At 42.9% G+C, this 23,678-nt stretch overlaps 1 protein-coding gene across 1 annotated transcript in view; it reads left to right on the top strand.

The window, feature by feature from the left end:
• The first annotated feature begins 10,972 nt into the window (after positions 1–10,972).
• kcnk9 (potassium channel, subfamily K, member 9) overlaps positions 10,973–23,678 on the top strand; it is a 63,373-nt gene continuing 50,667 nt past the window's right edge. Inside the window, exon 1 of the mRNA XM_078539719.1 lies at positions 10,973–11,522. Within this exon, the coding sequence (XP_078395845.1) occupies positions 10,973–11,522 (550 nt within the window). The remainder of the gene's footprint in view (positions 11,523–23,678) is intronic.

The raw sequence follows: 23,678 nt of genomic DNA, 5'->3' as shown, positions 1-23,678 counted from the left end.
TAAAGGATAAAGTGCACAGGGTCACGATGCTGTCAACTTGGAGTTCCCTTTTCCCGGTCTTGGTCAACGTATGGAAGTGAGACCACTAACTGGTCTCAGATTCGCAGGTCCAAATGCAGACCAGTTACACTCAGACGAGGGTTCTCTGGCTACAGGTTGATAGCCACATGCTCTTTTAGGCAAGGTAGAGAGAGAAAGAGAGCTAATTAGGGTAGCCTTCCTTCCTGAGCTTTTTCCTCAACAGGGCTGCCTTCAAAACCTGCAGGTTCAAAACCTATTTTTTTCCCTCCCTCTGCCATGTGATTTCCAGTAAGTTACCAACCTTTGCTTTTCTTCACTTTTTTTCTCCCCATCAACTAAACTGATTGCAGTTCAAAACAAACAACCAGGTCTTCCTCAAGTATCATAAAGGTCAGGTGATTTCTTGAAAGAGGCCTGCTTGCTGACAGCTCCAAGGTGAACTTATAACCTTTTTAAAAAATTCCAGGTCAGCATCCAAATGTACAGGTAATGCAAAGTCCTTCCATTTTGTAAAAGAAAAATTCAGTCTTGAGAGATATGATTCCAACAACATTTATGAATAGCACTAAAGCAAAAATCAAGATTGATTTAAACTAGGTACATGTGGGAAAAGGCAGGATCTCAGATGATACTCAATGTAGAGTCAAACATAATGAGAAGATGGGAATAGATACAGTAAATCACAGGCATGTACCTGAACCTGTGACCAGGAAAAGGCAAACATTGGGAAGCAGGCAAGGAGGAAAATTAATATTAAGATATTGGTGGGGGTATATCATTAACTAGAAGTTTTGCTGGACCAGTCATATAAATACTGTCACTGCAAAAGCAGGTCAGAGGCTGTGAATTCTGTGGAGAGTAACTCACTTCCTGACCCCCTCCCCACAAGCCTGTCCACAAATACAAGGCAGAAGTCAGGCATACAATGGAATACTCTCCACTTGTCTGGATGAGTGCAGTTCAACAACACTCAAGAAGCTCAACACCATCCAGGACAAAGCAATCCACTTGATTGGCACTCATCTACCAACTTAAATACACACTCTCTCTATCACTAACGCAGCAATATCAACTATATACAAGATGCACTGCAGCACCTTCCAAACCTGGGACCGTGATCACCTAGAAGGACAAGGGCAGCAGACTCATGAAACACCACCACCTGCAAATTTCCCTCCAAGCCACACACCATCCTGACTTGGAATTATGTCATTGTTCCTTCACTGTTGCTGGGTCAAAATCCTGGTACTCCATCCATAACAGCACTGTGGGTGCACCTAAAACAATACATGGACTGCAGCAGCTCAAGAAAGTAGCTGACCACCACCATCCCAAGGGCAATTAGGGATGGGCAATAAATGCTGAGCTTGCCAGTGGCACTGACATCCCAAGAAAAGAATAATAAGGATATAAGATAGAACATACAGAAAATGAACTGGTGTGGCCCCTTATGTCAGAGAAACTTGTATACAAAATAGACTACTCTGTGTAGACATGTCTATCATAAAAACCTTTAATTAAAACTAAAGGTTTCCTATAGGCTTCTAGTTGAGTATAAGAAAAAAGGAAGTTTACTTTATGAATAGATTGGATGAAAATGTGAAAAACTTGAAAGATAGTTTCACAGGTGACTTAATCACCTAAAATAAATTGGGAAGCACTAATCTTTCTAGGGTCAGCTGGTAAATGCAGAACGGCTTCATGGCTTAGGGTGTTAGAAAAACTATGAGTGGTAGTGATGATCAGGACCTGGTATTTATAAACGATCCAAAGTACAAAAGGTGGCATCCCTGGGTGCCAACAACCCCACACTGATAAAGTTTAAGATGTTCTGGGATCCAGATACATCAAAGGTCGGGAGTGAGGTACATAACATTAAAATAACTGATTTCAAACAAATTAAATCAATTGATTGGGGAAGTTGTTCAATAATACCTCCCATGAAGACATTGAGCGCACAAAATGTACACATCTACCCAGGAAACTCGGACTAAAATCATATAGCTTAATATATGGCTTAATGGATCAAAAGAAGTTGAAAACATAGTAGAGTCGATGTTCCAAACGTCAAACCAATGTAGAGCAGTAATCGGCAAAACCAATAGAACATTGGAATAACTTGTGAAAACAGTAGATTACAACTCAGAGGGAATTGTGATTAAATTGTGAAGTGTTTTCGTCAGACTCCATCTTACGGACAATGCCCATTTCTGAGCGCCAAGACACGGGAGATATTCACTGCCTGGAAATAGTATAAAGCAGAACAGCATAACTGTCCGAGAGGCCTCAGTCATATGGAAACGCAGCGAATCTTGGGTTCTTTAACCTGGGAATAACAGTTCTGAGATGTGATGTTAGAAATATGAAAGACAATAAGCAGCGTGGAAAAGGTAAGTCCGGAAAATTAGTATAAATGAAACTGTGAAGATAGATCAAGGGGTTGCAGGTTTAAACTAACAAAAGGCGATATCGCAGAGTAGACTATCAGAGCAGTGAAAGTCAAAATCCTGGATTAATTTAGGAGTCACTGGCTGCCCCTATGAGGAGATATCATAGTCTTGGTAGATGAATGGAGATGGGCTGAATCCTCTCCATCTGTAATTATCGTGCGAGCGTCACTGGATACCCTTTTGCTATTGGCTGACGTGAAGATGTCCCTTTTTTGAAGTCAAAGTGAGGTTTAATGAGGAGGAAGTAAAGTAATTGTTTTCCCTTCAAGGGCGGAGTGGCATATTAAATTGATACCGTTCGCTTCTTTGAGGAGTAGACCAACTGAACCAGAGCACATTCCGGCTTCTCGCAAAAGCGCACTTGTCTCGCGTTCTGTGTAATCGGGGACAACGTGCAACACCGCAGCAATTTCACACAGACAGGATAAGATGTTTACGGCCCCACAAAATTTCTAATGATTCCACTTTCGTATCTTCCGGGCGTGATTTTTCCATGGCACGTAGAGACGAGGGTAGCTTTATATGAGACCAAGGGGGTAGTTTGAAGACAGAGTACTCAAATAGATGTGCCTATTGGTTAAATTCAAATTAAAAATGGCAATCAGCCATAGTGAGTTCATTAAAGGCAGGATGTGTCAGGTGGTTTGACTGTTTCAAGAACTGGGATAGTAATGCTCACCTTTGCTTCTGCAGGCCAAGACGCAAGCTGGGTACAAAGTAACACAGGAGCACAATAGTGCGGATGCTGCAAATCTGAAATATAACAAAACAGGAGATGCTGGAAATACTCAGACCAGGTAGCATCTATGGAGAGGGAAATGGTTAACGTTTCAGATGGTTAACTTTTTATCAGAACTTGGGAAAAAAGTTGGACCGATTTAAAGCAAGTACAGGATCAGGGAAAGATAGGGCAGGGGAGGAGAACAAGACATAGTCTGTGATCAGGTGGAAGGCAGAAGAGCTCAAATGTCAAAGATGATGATGGTGCAAGGCAAAACGAGATGGTACTGGGACAAGTTCTGATGGAAGGCCATAAAGGTTAACTCTGTTTCTCTCTCCACAGATGCTGCCAGACTTGCTGAGCATTTCCAACGTTTCTTGTTTTATTTCAGATTTCCAGCATTCACTGCACTTAGTTTTTGTAAAGAAAGAAAGGATGGATCTAGAGGAGGGGTAGGTAGGAATAACAGGAATCATTACAATTAATCGGACAACGTTCACAGTTTAAATAATAAGCCAGCAGGCGAAATCTATCTTTATCTGTCGATTTTGCATAGATCTCTGGAATCAAGACATTTACATTAAATAATGGTTCTGTGAATCTATTTCCCAGGTCCTTTTGGGAGATAAGTATTTTCATTTTCTCAACCATTTTAACACTTTCCCTAGGCACATCTGTGAAATTCAAAATAAGTATCCGGGAGAAAACTAATTACCCAATTTACTGACTGGAACATTCAGGTTACTCGTCACAAACCGGCTTAGAGTCAGGAAGAGGTAAACTGAAGTTTTCTTGTCTGGTGTTGACTATCATTCAATGAGAAGTCTTTTGGACGGAGGAAATGGGCTCCCCCTCGAGAAGGAGCGGAATAGCATGCACATTCCCAGATCATTGAATTCGAGAGCTACAAGGGAAAGAGTGATGGTTCTTAACTTTTTGAATTAAGGCTCGATGAAGATGCCATCTTGATATTCCAAGTTTCATAACTTATCTTAACTACAGGATGTGGATTTCCACCTATATTCAAGGAAAAGAATTGCTCACTATAAAGATCAGAAGTCTCTTTCTTTGCTCGAGTCCCTACCCGTAAATGCATGAGCAGAGATTTTAGCATAAGTATTCTAACTCGTCGTTATGTTTTAATGGTGATTGAATATTGACCACTAACATTTTTTATAACCACTCTAACACACGGGCGAACTCGTGTTATCAGAAAGAATGTTTATCCACACATCTGCATTCACTAATTATATTTCTAGTGCATCTAAAATTGATTTTGGTGGGCATTCGGTCCACCAGGTAGTACAGAAAAATTTGCATTTACACCTGCCATCCAATCGGAAATAGTTTCCCTCTAAATAACTCATCCAGCTTTATACCATTTAACTATAAACATAATAGTTGGTCTCATGGAATTTTACCATATGACGCACTCCAAATTAGGTAAAAGTTCGATTAATCTACTAATTGCTATTGTTGGACAAATGCCTTCAAGGTTCTCCTAAAAATCTGCTCCAAATAGTACCAAAATACATCCCTCAGATTCTCTTTATGAAATCCGAAAAGAGACTTTCTCATTAATTCATTTCCCAGATAGAGCCAGAGAGGACTTGTAGCCCTAAACTATAAAGGATATAGACATTTCACAACTGCCCCAATCTTCTCATTGGCCAATATATCTGAACAACAGTTAAATCCAGTCACTGAATAACAAAACACATATTAACAATACGGGATAATCATTAAATAGCTTGTTAAGATCTTGTAGAGTATGTCGCCATTAATTAACACAGTTGTATTCCGTGTAAACGTAATATCAAAAAGAAATCTGCGTGTCGACTGGTCTTATTCAGAATGATCTGCCTAGTTCCCGCGATGATCCTTCCATGAATTACTGAACCCAGCCTCAATCTTTGATCTGGGTCTGTATTAGTTGATATACAACAGGACAATGTAGGAGCACCATAAATGCCCTCGGTGTTTCCTGCTCAGAGAGGAACGTTTACTCGGGTTTCTGCTCCTGATTCCTATATAGTGACCCCTGCCGGAAGTGCATGAACATCTGTTGGGGAGAGCGTTGAACGTGGCTGGGAAGTCCTTCATGATCAAAGAACCGCTTGACTTTGTCGATGACCACGTTTTAAGAATGGCCGTGTGCAAGATCCTGAAGCATGGCGAACACTAATGAAATCATATTCCAATAATTGGTGAAAAAAACATTTGTTGCTAATCTAGTTTCATTTAATTTCCAGTCCATATAATTTCTGATTCAATGTAAAACTAAAATTCCGAATACTCTAGAAAATGAGAGATCCTTTACCAATCCATATCGGTTCTTTGTGTGTTTGAAGGAAGTTCTTGATCAATTTTAAAATGGTGCCCAGTTTCTGAGATCCAATTAAAAATAAATTGTTGTGAGACTGCATGTTATTTTAAGAACCGCTATAAGGACAGCAGGTTAGAAAGGGAACAACATCCCCTCAGTTGACGTTACCTTAGCAGCCTGTTTCCATAGATTTGTGTGTGCATTGTCGCTGGTTATTGTAATACTGGAGCTACTTCATCAACTCAAGAAAGGGTGAATTGAACGTAAGAATAATTCAAAGAGAAAAAAAATCAAGCGAGGGGTAGGTTGAAAAACAAAAATGAGAGACAAAAACAGCGATTGTGAAAAGTAAAAATGGTTAATTTAAATATAAGTAGAGAGACAAGTAAGAAACTAAGGTGGGGAAAGACCCAATCCAGAAGTTGATCAACTGAAGAAAAAAACGAGAGCACAAGATAGATAACAAAAAACTGAGGAACAGACAAGGAGGACGAAGATAATATTGGTGTGTATATGAAAGGCAGTGAGTGTGAGTACAAGAGTGTGAGAAAGGGCGGGCAGGGTTTATCGTTGTTTACCTGAGCTGGCCCCAGCTGAGCATTGGGGAGGGTACCACGAGATTAGCTTTTGCAGGAGGTGTGAGCTGACAACAGAGGCAAAATACATTTAAAGAACAGTATATCATAAATATTATATATCTTCAGCTCACTTCAATAATTTTGATCAACTCTTTCATCAGGTTACGTGCTAGTAAAGGGGGAAATAAACAGATCACACAGTAGCATTAGAAAATCATCTCTCTGTAGCGTCCTCGTTGTCCAAGGAATGCTTGGCCGATGCCATGATACCGCTATGGGTCAAGGCGAGGAGGCAGGCCCCTAGACCTACCTCAGCCGCTACGGGCAGTGAACCTGTTCGCGTTATTTGAGAAGATTTATGTACCTCAACACCTGTTGTCATGGACCCAGTTCTCAGACGAGGTAGGGGAAGAGATTAGTTGAGGAGGTACATGTACCCGAGTACCTGTTGCCCCAGATTCCCTCATCCTCAGCTCAAATTTGGGTTGTGAAGAGGGAATCATCTAGCCGACTACGCTAACCAACCCATCCCAAACCACAATCTAGGACACCTAAAAGTAAGTATTGGTGCTCTTGTTTCATTCACATTTCTAGCCCTACAGAAAAGACACAGTATATATTATAACTAAAATGTAAATGCTTGTAAATAATACACTTAAAATGCAGAATGCAGTCTTTAGGAAACAGAATTTTGAAAATTGATCCCCGGGGAGCGAACTAGCGGTCAGCCCATTTAATTTTTAACTTTAACAGGATGAAAGAACATTTCTCAAATTAGGTAACTCTTGCCTTAAAAACAAATCATAACCTAACCAATCTGCGACATGTCTGAGGACATCTAGAGCAAGTTGCTTGGGTACATATACCACCCGAAATACTCTCCTGGCAACCATGGTTGAGCTGCGTATGAGGCGATCTGGGGCAACGGGTACTCAGGTACATATGCCTCCTCAATTAATCTCTTCCCCGATCTTCTCTAAAATATTGATAAGCGGTTCTGTGACAACGAGTATTGAGGTACTTAAATCGCCTCAACTAGACAATTTTCCTTAGTTCTGATGAAGAGTCATCCGGACTCGAAACATTAACTGTGTTCCTCTCCGCAGATGCTGTCAGACCTGCTGAGTTTTTCCAGCTATTTTTGTTTTTAGTCTCTTTTGCCACCCAGTTTGAGATATGTATAAGGGGATCTGAAGCAACTGGTTCTCGGACAAATATACCTTCTCAACTAATCTCTTTCCCAACCCAGTCTGAGATAATGCATGAGGGGACCTGATATTTGAAGTTGGAGATGTAAAACAAAACATCTCAAGAGAACCATTGCACAACGTCCAACCCCTGCTGTGAATTTACTGATTACCGCGACCGCACTAATCAATTTGTCACTTCAAACGCAAGGCTCTGTACTATGGTAATCCAATAAAGTAAATAAAAAAGACTTTGTACTTTGAAATTATATGTAGCACTGTAAAAGTTAAAATGCAGCCCATTCTTTACTAGAGTTGATGTGGTCATGTGCTCCCCTTCACTTCCGAAATATTTTGTTTCGAGAAGGCTTCCCTAAAGTCGCTAAATGGTGGAGTTATACTTGCTCGCCTCAATAATATATTCAGTTTCATAATAACATTCAGAATAAAGCACTCTTTAAAAAAGGAGCACTTTTAGGGTGAATGGGACCAAGTGACGTCTTTAAGCCTTATTTATTCTCTTGCATCTCTTTTACACTTACCATAACCCCCACCCCCCCCAAAAAAACTTCTTGCATTCAATTGTCCTCATCCTGTAACTTGAACAGTCAAAAACGTGCAACGATTATTCCCTGTCACTGTGTGTTTTGTTTTGCTAAGTTACAGGCTGAGTCCAAGACGCAGGGTAGATCATTTGCATTTATAAACTGTTTCACAGCAACTGTCCAGTGGCGCGTAAATTTCACATCCGTTTTATTGTGAATTGTAATATCCTTAGGTCAAGCCCTTCATAGAAAATATAATTATAACAACGATACTAACTGCAAGCTGTTCCCTCTATTCTGGTCAATATATAAACGTGTGCATGTCTGCAAAAGTATAAATAGCAGCTCTCCGACCACACTTGATTGCGTGGTTGTCATAATAATGGTCAGAAAAGAGACTAGGCAGCACTGTAATTGCAACACCTTCCTCTAACTCAAATATTACTGCAACAATAAACGCATGTGTTTCAAATTCTGCCTGTTATTGGGGTCCCGATGAAATGGACCAAACAATTGCTAAAATAGATGAGGAATGCGAGATTTTTTTCGTTTAAGTGATTTTTTTCCGCAGTCCTGGGCACAACTAAAGCAAACTAGCCTCACCGTTCGTCGGGTATTGGCAATCCGAGTTATTTAACAGGCTTGAAAAGTCAAAGGATAAGCAGTGTCAGTGAGGGTTGCTTTTTGAGCATATAAAAACGGACGTCTTAAAGCATCACACGTGAGTGGGGCAGTAAAATGTACTTAATCCTTCGGCATAGCCTATTTCTGCACACGGTCCAAGGGTAATATTTTAGCCTGAAGTAAAATGGTTACATTTACAGTAGTCTTGCTGATCACACATATTTCCTGCGAACTCTGCTTAAAAGATGTGCAAGACGATATGGGAACAACAATACCTGGTGTCCATATGGGGTATGGTCCTGTTCGTGGATCAGATTATGCGGAACAATTTACTTTATAGCTTCAATGAGCTGTTGCGTCGAACTCAGGAGAACAATTCATTTGAAACTAAATTATTCCTTCCAACACAAGTTGCACTTTTAAAATAACAGCACTTTGAGCTGTGGTTTGAATAATTGGTCGTTTACTGACTTCTTTAAAAAAATGAACGCCTTAGTCAGTGGAGACTGTATGTCAATTTACAGTGCGCCTGCTAAACTAATCAACGCGAAGAAGCTGTTTAAGGCTGGCTGAAGTTTCAGCGGCTAATGGCATTGGGTAGCCGCTGACTCAGCAGAGAGAAGGCTGACTCGGCCACACCATTTCACGTCTCACCTCCTGTATCTTTTGATTTCCATGTATCTCACCCATGATGTCAATTTCTTCTGCTGCCGGTGACGCACAGCAGGAAAACCCCGCCCTGGAGCTCGTGCCTTACGCTGCATTTCAGGACCACGGACAGTGCAGAAACAACAAAGAGACAACGTGGCTTCTTTTCCATGAGGCAGCTATTTATTATTAGACTAATTACCTTTTCACAACGATGGTCCCACATAACCAACGCCATTTTGGGACAACAATTGGATCTTGCATGAATCATGACTCCTTTAATACACGATCAATTGCAAAAAAAAATATATCCCTATTTACAGCAGATGTGTTTCTTCAAGTTCTGGAGATACACCATTTTTTAACAAAGGCATGATTACATGGACAAATAAGGCCACGCTTGAATTGAGATTACCCTTAAATCAGGATTTATATATTGGGCAGAAAACATGGATTGAATTATCTATTATGTAACAGGATCTTAAGGAGATTTATTTTCCCACACAGTAAAGCATCAGACTTTTAGTGTTAGATTAAGTTGACTACAACCCCTTCCCTGTGCGATTAAATGGTGCAAGCAACTTTGGACAAGGAACAGAATGTAACAAGGGCAATGGGCTGGCAGTATTATGAGTAATTATGTACAAAATCTTCGGGACTATCTCCCAATGTCTTCAACCACCCTAGGACGCTTCTGTTGTTTTACTTGCTGGATTCTTCCATATACTTTCACAGCACTAACTTTACCGGGTTATTCGGACGTGTGATCCAAATCTAGGTTGTATCAATTCCCTGTAGTTATACTCCATTTAATGAGGTAAACATTTGTATAGCGCCGCTCTAGGGCTCTGTTTCACTGCTGCATCCTTCCGTATTTGCCTTTCTTTCAGTCGAAATGACATGTCAGGGAATAAAAAACACATGGTTGGAGATATCATGTGGTAGATAGGTGGAGATACGGAGAATCACGATTCCCGTGTACTTGAATTCAAAACGGTTTAACAGCGCAGGGATAGAGACAGCCGTTTGTACCTGGTTATGAGGGTTAATGCTCAGTGTCACGAATTATCTGTCCTGGTTCACTATACATTTATAAAGGAAAATATATTTCGGGATGACAAGTATAACCCAAAAATTCTAAGTAAAAGTGTTACAACACTGAGCACTCATCAAAACATACACACAACGTAAAAATGGGAAGCAAACACACTTATCCCGCTCGACTGTTATCGTGTTAAATGTTAAGCTACTGGCTTTTAACCCAGGCTGCCTCTGAGGGGATCTATGTGGAACGAGGAATGGGTGGGGGTGGGGATGTAGAAGTTTATGCACAACAGGATTTAACATTTTTGTAAGAAAGTTCCCGTTGATGGCCTTCCGCTTGCCTTGTTCCCGCCCTCTCTCCTTCAGATTGACCCGACTTAATTCCCCCCCCACCCCCTTTAACAGGTTATTTAATTCCCGCCTTTCGCGTTTCAAGTACAAATATGGAGATGACATCAGCCTGCTGCCTGGTAGCGACTCTTCCTTATAAAAATCCATCTGGAAATAGCTGTTCTTTAAAAGAATGAATAGATGGAGGTACCCTGATGTGAGATGGCTGTGATCCCACTGGGTGTAGTTAGACAGGACAGAGGACCCGGGGGAGGAAAAGCTCTCCAGCAATCACACCCAACCCAGCTTGGTGGGTATCCCATCCAGATCCACCAGGAATCCGCCAAACCCACTCAGTCCATCCGCCGTGAGCATCTCTCCACTGTCACCAGCGGGCTTTGACGCAGATTCCACAGCTTTTGGGCACCCGATCGCATCCTTTGTGAACAGATCGCTCAGCGAAAAACATTATCCCCCCACCTAGAGCGTGCTGTTTTGATGGCCCTGCGCACTGGGACGACTTGGTTTGGTCAGGTCTTGCGCAGAGTTAGGTTGCAGGGATCCTGGTCCCGGCGATCGAGCAGCTTGCTTTGCCTGTCCGCCTCCGATAAAGCCATCGACGAGGACCAGTACGTCTCGGATAACTTGAACAACCGCTGCCGGGATCCTGGCTGCTGCACCCGTGCTTTCTCGGTGGACCTCGGCCGTTTGGAGAATAGGAGGGAGAGCGGACATGAGCCGCTCACAAGCCGCTTTTTGGAGGCCATGAAGCGGCAGAACGTGCGAACTCTATCCTTGATCATCTGCACGTTCACTTACCTGCTGGTGGGAGCCGCTGTCTTCGATGCCCTCGAGTCCGAGTTTGAAATGGAGCAGGGTGGAAAGCTGAAGGAGCAGCAGATTGGGCTCAAGGGCAAGTATAACATTAGCGATGAAGACTACAAGCAACTGGAGGTGATCATCATGCAAGCGGAGCCCCACAGAGCTGGAGTTCAGTGGAAATTCGCCGGCTCTTTTTATTTTGCTATTACAGTGATCACAACTATAGGTAAGGTTATGCTTTGTGATTCCACTTCGAACACACACATACACGAAAGAGCTATTTCTGTGCTGACCTTAGTGCTGAATGAACAGCGACAAACCGGGAGGGATACCCTCCAGAACCCTGAAGGTTTGCTGGGTTAACCACTTTTCAGGATAGCAAGAGAAGTCTTAAAACGGGAAAAGAGGTTTCTGTTTAGTTCATGTTTGGCAGATACACAAAGCTGCCTGGTGATGGAACCGATTATACACGCGATCTTCTTTCAATTCTGAACTCCAAATCTAGTTTAAACCCTTTCCCTGGGTAACAGTACCCCAAATACAGTTACAAAGAGAGCCCTTCACCTTTGTGTGTTTCTGTAAATAAATTGCTGCCTCTGAGTACAGTTTCACTGAAAGACGCAATGAAACTGCTGGACAGACTCTACTTCAGATACAAAGCCAGGCACCTTGGCTTTCGCCGTGACTTGCAACTTCTCGGTTACTCTAAGTGGTCTGTTTGAAATACGATCATGCCTATTTTTCATTATTGTAATGTTTATACGTATTGAGAACACACACTAGCATGGTTTTCAAAGAGTCCTCCTGGATGGACGGCTATCATTTCCTTGTGATATCCAGGGATCCTGATCACATCGCAACTGCACTCGCATCTTACTTGAGTCTTTTCACTGAACTTGTGTCCTGTTGCATGCGGAGTACTAAACCAGCTGGCTGAATGTAAAGCTGCAGTGCTCATGTTGCCTATAGAAGATCCAAATAGGAGATTCCAAAAGTATCTGTAAAGTGTAAGGGGAGGCGATGGGGGGTGGGGGGGGGGGGGGGGGGGTGGGCTGAGGGACAAGGTGGGCTGCTTCTTTGAACCCAGTTCCTCTCACTGTGTGACGTGTTACTTCGTTAAGTCCGAAATAACGAGGAGGAATGAATTGGAAATGCTTTCAAGAAAACCGCAATGTGAGCAAAATGTAATAAACCTGCTTCCCATGTGTGTGCAGTGCAGCAAGCGCGAAAAATGACGTGCTATTGTACGAGCAGGGAATAAACATATATGGGAGGATATTCAATGAGGTGCGCAACCTAATTTTCAGTGAAGATGCATGTGGCAGTTTGTAGAAAGGAGTTGAAGATTTAATTTCTATTCGTCGTGGATAGGACAGTAAGAGAAGGATATGAAATACTTAAAAGATTTTTATTAGACCGAGATACTTTCAGATATTAAAAGAATATGGTCATTATTGGCGGCGTGTGTTAATAACAGGCCCTGCGAGAGGGAAAAACAACCTCCCTCTGCACCAAAGGCAGTAGATTTGTATTTGGAACAAAGCACTGCAGCAAGTGATGCCCAGTACCTGGGATACACAAACTGTCCCCTCCCCCTTTTGAAATTGCAATAATAACCAATGATAATGTCATTTAACTGAAATGCGCAAGAGTGGAGGGGGGGTGGGTCGGTGGATGATGATAGGGGGAGGTGAATCACCACCATATCATCCATGCTCTCATACTGAACACGAAGGGGGACGTTACCTCTTAGAGGTAGTCACGGGATTGCAATAAAACATGTAAATCCCACATCCCAATTTCCTCATGCAAATGGACTCAATCTGACCACACCAATGCTGGATCTGATTGCAGCCCACTCCAGCCACTTTGTGATATCTCTATATTTATTTCCCAAAACTTTCAGACAAGTACATTATAAGAGGCCCGTGTCGTGTTACCACGTTAAAGGCGCATTTTAAATGCAAGTTGCTGTTGTACATATTTAGTTTTCTTGGAGCGAGTCAAAAGATGGAATCCCAGTTGCCACGGCATGATTCCCCAGTTGAGTGAAAATCCCTCTTGTAATTTACGCTTAAATCTTGTGTACCGCCTTTGCTCTGACAACCGCTCCTCTTTGCTGATCCCTAAGTGTAAGAAATGACATTTCCATCCGCCTTCCCGTCACTCGATCCAGTGCACTTTTCCTGATTAATTGCTTTAAATGTTTCCACCAACGCTGCTTATTTAATTACCGACAACAAGCGCAGGCTTGGAGATGCATTTAAGTTAGAATCACAACAGAGTGTCAGAGCTCGGCGGGGGTACCCACGCACATTCAGGTGCAGATCATTTGGCAAGAGGGTTCTCTTATCTTGAATACCTTGTATATCCTGGTGTACTATCATTGGACCTGAGGAGTGCACCCGCCGTGCCAAAGAGAGACACTTATAATGTATACATTATTTCAGCTTTTTGTGTATCAAGAACCTAATGCATACAATATTACTTGAATCTATTGTATACATATAATTAGACTGCGAGAAGATGAGTGTTTCAGTGATACTGTAATACCTCATAGTTCAACATATGGGAATGATTCAGTTGTTGAAGTTAGAAACTATCTTGTGCTTTGAAGCTCAAAGCTATTAACAAACATATTTAGCTATTCGAATTAGGTTAGGATATAAATAAACTGTCATCACCTAGATTGTACTCTCGTGCATTCTTTATGTTTGCGAAGGCAAACGGTTCAGTAATCTATTATAGGACAGTCTTTTAGTGTCAAGGTTAATGGCAGAGAACTGTAGCGCCTCAATAAGAGTACATTACGCATTTAGAATATCACACCCGATCCCCACGCACGTTCCCCGCCAACCATAGCTTGCCTGCTCCTTCCTACTTGAAAGACGATATCAACTGGAACTTGATTAAACTTCCCGAAAGTTGGATTAATTTCGGCACTGGGAAACAATTTTCTTCTCTTTAATCTCACAACGGACAGGCAGGTTTTTTTTGCTATTCTTTCACGGGATGTGGGCTTTGCTGTCTAGACCAGCATTTATTGCCCATCCTTAATTGCCCTTGAGAAGGTGATGGTGAGCCACCTTCGTGAACCGCTGCAGTCCATGTGGTGTAGGTACACCCACGGTGCTGTTAGGAAAGGAGCACCCAGACTTTGACCCAGTGAAGGAAGGGCAACATATTTCCAAGGTGAGTGACTTGGAGGGGAATTTCCAGGTGGTGGTGTTCCCATTTATCTGCTGCCCTTGTCCTTCTAGATGGTAAAGGTCATGGGTTTGGGAGGCGCTGTCGAAGTAGCCTTGGTGAGTTGCTGCAGTGCATCTTGCAGATGGTACTCACTGCTGCTGCTGTGCATTGCTGGTGGAGGGAGCAAATGTTAAGTTGATGGAGGGAATGCCAATAAAGCAGTTGCTTTTTCCTGGCTGGTGTTGAACTTCTTGAGTGTTGTTGGAGCCCTGTTAGTTAGTTGGGAGTGTTGTTAGTCAGCTTTGCTCTCCAATCCATAGTCCATTCAACACAGCTTGCACTCTCCATAATAATTGTTGAAAACTAATAGTGCCTGGGCAAGAAATAACCAAAACTATAGGCGATAATTATAGGTAACTAAACAATGACTCTGTGAAATGATGTATCACATAATTTTGTTTAGTAATTAATGGAGATATCTGATACCACTCTAGTAAATGGATGGGAAAAAGATCCAGGGGCAAATGGCCTACTTTGAAAAGCGATAACTTTGTATGGAGAGATGGGTGATAATGACTCCACTCCTGCAAATTTTGAAAAGGCCCAGCCTTTTTAATCTGCTCTCCAAAGAACCTTTGTTTTCCATTCAGCACCAGCTTCTCTAATCCTTACAGCAGGTAAAGTTAATGAGAAAATGGAAGGAGTATGGAAATATATCGAGTCAACTCATAGTAAAAACTTTTGATGCTTTAACTGTTTGACAGCTTTCTAAAAGTGATAGATACATATCTGTTCAAGAAGGGAACTGGAGATGATTAAAGACATGGAGACAGAGGAAATAGGGGAAGGAGTAGGTCATTCGAGACTTCCCAGTGGGAACAAGATGATTCCCTTGCTGCACATGGAAATCCCATCTATAACCAGACTTGAATAATGTATATTACAATATTAGATTGATGTCCTGGAGCTCAAAGTGATTATTCTGGAGGTTAGGGAGGCATTTCACAAAGCTCTGATTTCAGATCATCAGTGGGCAGCAATGAACATTTTGAATTGATGAAACAAGCCGAGAAACAGGAGGGAACAAAAGGCTGGAATTTAGAGATGACGACATGAAATTGAGAGGTGCATTTCCACTCAGAGCTACCACTGGGCACATAGGGGAGGGATGCGTCTCTAATAGTTTTATCCTTTTAGATCTTCATGGTCAGTCTGGCACCAAAACTATCTCCCTCCTCATCTGGGGATTGGGGAGAGAGACAGGGTAGATTCTTGTTTCTCGCATAGTTTCTAAAAAACAACACGGCTCAAAATTTGGAGTAGAATCATAGCGCAAGAGGAGACTCTTCGGCCTGTTGGGTCCCTGCCAGCTCTCTGCTAGTCCCACTCTCTCGCTCTTTCCCTGCAATTTTTTTTACTTTCAGGTGCTTATCCAATACAAGAAGCAATTTTTTCAGTTTCAACTTCACAAAATCGCTCCCCAGATGCTGACAATCCAAGGATAGTCTCCATTCACCGTTAATGTTAATATATTGGAATTTGGTGTTTAATATTTTCTTTCCTTACCTTGTATTTTGTCTCATCCCTCAGTACATGACTGCTAACTCACCTTGGAATAAATCTTTAGCAAAACAGGTTGATTCCAATTGTTAGTTTGAACTAGGTCTGTTACCGAATCTTTTAAACTCATTGCCTCTGTCCCGCTATGAACTTAGAGGTATACCCCAATTTACCTAGGGATAGCAAAAAAGTTAATTTTTTAAAGACAAATTAAAGCTCCGGTGTGATGTACTCAAAGGATCTGGCTGCCGGGATGTGACTTTAAATCGATTTGTATCCTGATTAGTTTTACGCTGAAGGTCGTGTGGTAGTTTACTGAGTACTCCAAGTTGGGGTAGTAGCTGTCCCCATTCACTCTTACCTGGGTTCTGATCTTGCTCCTTATTATTGGGGTGGTGAGTAGTGGGGTGACTAAATGACTTAGTGTTTTGTGCTTATTTTTCTACAAACATAGTCAGGGAGGGGTTAAACCATGCCGCGTCACGACTTTGTTTTATATAATGCTTTTCTGGGGTTTTGTTTGTATTGGTTTCCGGCTGATCGCTGTGTCTCTGTGAATTCAGCTCCAGAACTGGTCTCCTCTCAGCCAGAACTTGAGCACAACACTTTGCACTTTCTCTATTTGTCTTTCCTTCCACGCGTTTTTCTAGTTCTGTTCTAATCTTTCTTTTCGGCTATAGGGTTCTACCTTTGCAATATTACAAGCCTCACCTCAAACATCCTCTCATCCCTATTCACTCTCTCCCTCCCTCCTGACTTTCTTCATCTTGTCCTTCTCACCTCCCCGCGTTCCTCCTTTTTTCATCGTTCTGGTTTGCAGTCTTCAACTTGATTCACCGACCCACCCCCCACCCCCGATTGTTTTTTTGGGTCACGAAACTTGCTTTGTTTTCATTTTAGGCAGGGATAATAAACTAAAGTGTTTGAAAATGCATTAAAACACGTATTGGTCACTCTCAGAAGAAAAATTACGGAAAATGAAAAAGCTCCATTAAATCACCGGAGCACTATTTAACAGTTTTAACGCCGAGCAACCAGCGGATCTTGTTCAAATTCATATGATAAGTACATTCATCGCCTGGCACGATTTTCTTTCTGATTTTTCTGAACCTTCTTCATGGCTGTCCAGGTTATAGAGGACGCGCTTGAACAAAGTGCTGCTAAACCTCACCACAACCTCCAGGGATAACGCTCTGGAATACAATTTCTTCAGTCGCGGGCTTAACATTTGCACATCTCTGCAAAGCGTCAAATCGCACCGGTTTCTGTTGGAGCTCAGAACTTATTGCGTGTGGTCTGGTATCCTCCTGTCACTCCCGGGAATCCCCCCGTGCTGCTCATAGTGTAAACATTAAAAAAGGAAAGCATCTTTTGCACTATATTTTTAACCGCTGCAGCGCACATTTCATGCAAGCACATGGCCACGTATTCACCCAGAAGGTTCGGCTCTTTTTTTTGTTATGAATTGGAAACTCTAAATGTATACATAAACGCACACAGCGGTGCCATATTTCGCTCACCTGTACACACACGTACGTCTCACATTTGCCATACACACACGATTATTTAATCTCTTTCCCATCCACACACAATCAAACATTTCCACGTTACACAGATTGTGCCACCTTTCACATACACACAAATACATATCTGCCATATTATAGGCGCCATCAATAGCCACAGTTGCCATATTCTTCACTGGATCCCAGTAATGATGGTGAAACTCTGTGTTCGTGGTAATTACTCCTCCACAACTATAGGCAACTTCTGGAGTCCACACATGCACAATTAAAACACAGAAATTCAGAAGTTGTTGTTAGTGATTTTAGGCTTCCCCATAGGGTGTGCTGTTGAAGTCGCCCCAGATTGCAATAACAGGAATTTAGTGAACCAGGCAGAATTTGCCCTTTTATGCAACTGATCTTATAAAAACCCTTAAAAATGTTACATCTTGTTGAATGAGGTCTGACGGGGTTCTTAAGGGCCGACTAAATTCATAATCACTACTGAACAGCCCTGATGATCTATTCTTATATTTGTGAAATGTTAAATTTCTCCATAATGATGAAAAAAAATCACATTTTAAAATAATATTTTAAGATTGATGATGTACAGGTGTTTCAGCTTCTATATTAATCCCACCTGAATGCCCTAGCACTTATACCCAGCACAAAGGATGATGGTTGTGGTTGTTGGAGGTCAATCATCTCAGTTCAAGGACATCACTGCAGGAGTTCCTCATAGTAGTATCCTAGGCCCGACCATCTTCAGCAGCTTCATCCATTATAAGGTCAGAAGTGGGGATATTTGCTGATGATTGCACAATGTTCAGCATCATTCTCGACTCCTCAGATACTGAAGCAGTCTATGTCCAAATGCAGCAAGACCCGGACAATATCCAGGTTCGGGCTGACAGGTGGAAAGCAACACAAATGCTAGGCGATGACCATCTCCAACAGGAGAGAACCTAACCATCGCCTCTTGAATTTCAATGGCTTTACCATGGCTGAATCCCACACTATCAACATCCTGGCTGTTTCCATTGACCAGAAATTGAACTGGACCAGCCATATAAATACTGTGGTTACAATGGCAGTTCAGAGACTAGGAATCCTGCAGCAAGTAACTCACCTCCTGAGTCCCCAAAGCCTGTCCACCATCTACAAGGCACAAGTCAGGAGTGTGATGGAATACTCCCCACTTGCCTGGATGAGTGCAGCTCCCACAACACTCAAGAAGCTTGCCACCATCCAGGACAAAGTAGCCCGCTTGATTGGCACCCCATCCACAAACATTCACTCCTTCCACCACTGATGCATGGTTCCAGCAGTGTGTACCATCTACAAGATGCACTGCAGAAACTCACCAAGGCTCCTTAGGCAGCACATTCCAAACCCACAACTGCTACCATCTAGAAGGACAAGAGCAACAGATGCATGGGAACATGGAAGTTCTCCTCCAAGCCACTCACCATCCTGACTTGGAAATATTTTGCCGTTCCTTCACTGTTGCTGGGTCAAAATCCTGGAACTCCCTCCCTAATAGCATTGTTGGTGTGCCTACATCACATGGACTGCAGCAGTTCAAGAAAACAGCTCACCACCACCTTCTCAAGGGAAATTAGGGATAGGCAATAAATGAGAGGGAAGCCCATGACCCATGAATGAATAAAAAACAATTCCTTAATTAAAAAAACTTCCTGATTTGCTGTCTGTGAGGATACTTCATGGTGGGTTGCTTATCCTGCTTGATCACATCTCTATTGCTGGATGCCTGGTGATCCCCTTGACCTGGCACTCAATTCAAACTGATGTTGGAAAAGGGGAAATCCACACCACTGGGATCACTAGAGCTTTGTGGGCATTTTTCTTCAAGGTCTGCAGTGAGCACTGTCGCTTTACTGTTAATTGTGAAATCCTGGCTACTGATTTCTCAATAGCAGCAACTGTTTGTTTTGAACAGAGGCCCGAACAATCCCCATCCTCCACCACTCTCCTCCGTCTGGCTGAACTTGTTCTCTCACTGAACAATTTCTCTTTAAACTCGTCTCACTTCCTCCAAATAAATGATACGGCTATGGGTACCCGCATGGGCCCCAGTTATGCCTGTCTCTTTATGGGGTATGTCGAACATTCCTTGGTCCTGTCCTACTCAGGCCCCCTCCCACAACTCTTTCTCCGGTACATCGATGACTGTTTTGGTGTTCTCATCTGGACGTAGAAAAATTTATCAATTTTGCTTCCAATTTTCATCCCTCCATCACTTTCATATGGTCCATCACTGACACTGCCCTTCCCTTCCTTGACCTCTCCGTCTCAATTTCTGGTGATAGACTGTCCACGAATATTCATTACAAGCCTACCAACTCCCACAGCTACCTCGATTACAACTCCTCACACCCTGCTCCCTGTAAGGACCCCATCCATTTTTCTCAGTTCCTTCGCCTCCATTGCATCTGTTGCAATGATGCCACTTTCCAAAACAATGCTTCTGACATGTCTTCCTTCTTCCTTAACCGAGGTTTCCCACCCACGGTGGTTGACAAGGCCCTCAACCGTGTCCGGCCCATCTCCCGCGCATCCACCTTCACACATTCCTCTCCCTCCCACAACCATGATAGGGTCCCCCTTGTCCTCACTTTTCACCCCATCAGCCTCTGTATTCAAAGGATCATCCTCCACCATGTCCGCCAACTCCAGCATGATGCCACCAACAAACACATCTTCCCTTCACCCCCCGTCAGCATTCTGTGGGGACCGATCCCTCTGGGACACGCTGGTCCAATCCTTCATCACCCCCAACACGTCAACTCCCTCCCATGGCACCTTCCCATGCAATCACAGAAAGTGCAACACCTGCCCTTTTACTTCCCCCCTCCTCACCATCCAAGGGCCCAAACATTCCCTTCAAGTGAAGCAGCATTTCACTTGCACTTCCCTCAATTTAGTCTCCTGCATTCGCTGCTCCCAATGTGGTCTCCTCTACATTGGAGAGACCAAACGCAGACTGGGTGACTGCTTTGCGGAACACCTTTGGCCTGTCCGCAAGCATGACCCAGACCTCCCTGTCACTTGCCATTTCAACACATCCATCCTGCTATCATGCCCACATGTCCATCCTTGGCCTGCTGCAATGTTCCAGTGAAGCTCAACGCAAACTGGAGGAACAGCACCTCATCTTCTGATTAGGCACTTTATGACCTTCCGGATTTAACATTGAGTTCAACAACTTCAGACCATGAACTCACTCCTCCATCCCCACCCCTTTTTGATCCCCCTTTTTTCTATATTCATTTTTATTTTTATTCTTTTTCCACTTATTTTCATAATTATTATTTTAAAAAAATTTATTTCCATTTTTATTTATTGTTTTATCCCCAGCTTTTAGCCTATTTTTGATCTTTTTACCCACCACCGTCCCCTCCCCCCACTCCACTCCCACTAGCGTCATCTGTCACTTTCTAGAGTGCTTGCCCTGGTCCGGCCATTATCACATTCTGCTTTCCACTCTTAATGTCACCATTAGCACCTCCTTTAGCCAGTACCACCACTATTTACAACCCTTTGACCTTTTGTTTATGATATCTTTTGCAATCTCTCCTTTGCCTCCACTTATCGCTGGCCTTCTGTCCAGCTCTATCTGTTCCACCCCCCCCTTAAACAGTACATATTTCACCACATTTCTACTTCCCATTAGCCCTGAAGAAGAGTAATATGAATTTGAAACATTAATTCTGTCTTATCTCCACAGATGCTGTCAGACCTGCTGAGTTTTTCCAGCATTTTTTGTTTTTGTTTCAGATTTCCAGCATCCGCAGGATTTTGCCTTTAACTATTTGTTTTGTACTGGATCCAGCAAGGGTGGGTAGGTAGCTGATTATATAAGCATGTAATCCACAAGAAATGTTTTCCAATCAAATACCTTTGAGAAATATAATAGACCAATTAATCAAAGATTAGGCGTTCAGCAAGGAATTCTTATTATTGAAACTCCTATTCCATTGCTTAAAGCAATGATTTGTAGTTGTTGGGCTATACGAATCACAGGGATGGTACTATTAATTCTTTACTGTCATATCCCATAAATGATCATATTTCAAGGAAGGCTGGACTGACCATCTATCTCAATTTCTGTTCCAAAAATGATAATTTTGACACTGCAATTTTCTAATTATGGTTTGTATTTTTAAAGTTGGTTGAGGAACATTTTCTAATATTCTTACTGTGACTTTATTATGATGACTTTAGCAATGAAACTGGTCATTGGTATATAAGTGCAACTAGGCACTGACACTGTCTGATTTTCCCTCCATCCCTCCAAAGAAGTACTGGCCATAACTTTATGTTGAGGTTTTGGCCCTGCATTCTGGCTGAAGAGCTAGAAGCAAGCTAGCCTAGACGTGACCAAGAAACCCTGAGCTGATGTTATGGCCATTGGGCCATTACCTGGCCCAGGGCAAGACTTCCACGCCCAATCAAATGGTCAGGAGTGGTGGCCACTGCTGAGACTGCAGCTAGTCACCAATGAAGAGCATCACTGGAGGCTGGACACCAAAGTAAGTGGGCGGTTTTGTCGTGACCTGTCCGGTAGGCCCCAGCAAGGGGCTGCCATGAGGATGACCAAGTGGAGCTGGAAATTACTGTATTTGTGGTGCATATGCTTGGCACAGGGAGCTTGAACAGGAGGGACCCCGCCTCCAGCCTGCAACATGGATGCCAGGTGTCCCAGCAGTCTCACCATGTGGCGTGGGCATCCCCTGCCACTGGGAAACTACTAGTGGCTGTAGGAGGAGAGCTTAAGTGGCAATTAATTGGCCACCTAAGGGCGTCAATTGGCCTCAGGGTGGGTGGGCTGCCTGATGCCTCCCAACCACTGGTAAAATAGCATTGGAGACAGGTAGGTGATGGGCACAGTGTTCCCCGACATGTCCTGATTTTATACCTCCCTTGCCTGCTTGCCTGCCTGCCTGGTGGGGGTATAAAACTCCAGACTCTCTACCTGGTTGATACTTTCTCTGAGGTATATTAATATAGCAACATGTTATAATCCCACATTACAAAAAAAACTCAGTTAGGTAAACCCTTGATAAAAAGTCATTGAATTAACATATAGCCTACATAATCATTTTATTTGTTAAACATTTGAACTTATTGCCTTCAAAAATATCAAAATAAATCTTAATTTTGTTGAGCAGTAGAGAGAAAACATGGTAAGTTTAGTGATCATACACACTCTACTTTTTAAAATTGTGTCCTTGGGCTAGATTTTACAGGATGTTACAGTACCCACATCCCCTCTTAAAAAGTTGATGGGAGCCCACCCATGAGCCAAACGGCTGCCCTGCAACAATGTAACACTGGGAGTACTGTTAATTGATTTAAAACAAGACTTTCGGCCCTTTCTCAGAAGGAAATCCTGCCTTAGAGAGCTCTCTGTAGTCCCAGCAATACCAGCCAGGAACTGTGGCCATTGCTGGAACTACAGGCAATCCAACCACACCAAGAAGCCCAGTTAAGTCCAGGAAAATGCTCTCAGTGCCCTGGGTGAGGGGATGGGTTCAAGACACCAGGGAGCAAGGTTAAAGGGGAGAATGACCATTGCAGGGTACCTCCAATGGGCACTGAGGGCCTGTAAAGCAGGCTCCTGTCCTTTGCCCATCACCATCCCACGCAGCTAGGTAAAATACCAGTGGCGGTGGGATGAAGCCATTAATTGGCCAGTTACTTGCTACAATTGGCCTAAGGGCATTGAGCTGCCTGTGCCTCCCCCAGCCCCTCAAAATTTCAGATCAGTCGAGGGCCAGCAGGCAGTTGGCAGGAAGGCCACCCGCTGGCTTCTACATGCCACCCTCCGCACCTTCATACCCACCGGCGGGGGATCAGGGGTGTGCCCCTGGATTTGTTTCAGTTGTCTGACATCCCTAAAACATGCAGAAGTTATGGAAGAAGGTAGCTCCCTGATATCAAGTTTGTAAATGGTAATACATCATGCCCTAAAGTCGTAAAATGTTGATGCATGTGCGTATTTCATCACAACCACTTATTTCCTGATCTCAGCTGTACTACTATGGGAAGGACAATCCTCTAATTTATGTTCACAACAACATAGGAGGATGTTTAGAAAGCTATGTTGT

The sequence above is a fragment of the Cetorhinus maximus genome, chromosome 4 (assembly GCF_964194155.1).
Source record: "Cetorhinus maximus chromosome 4, sCetMax3.hap1.1, whole genome shotgun sequence".
NCBI lineage: Eukaryota > Metazoa > Chordata > Chondrichthyes > Lamniformes > Cetorhinidae > Cetorhinus > Cetorhinus maximus.
Note: the sequence above shows the minus strand (reverse complement) of the source record. Positions and strands in the feature narration are given on the sequence as shown.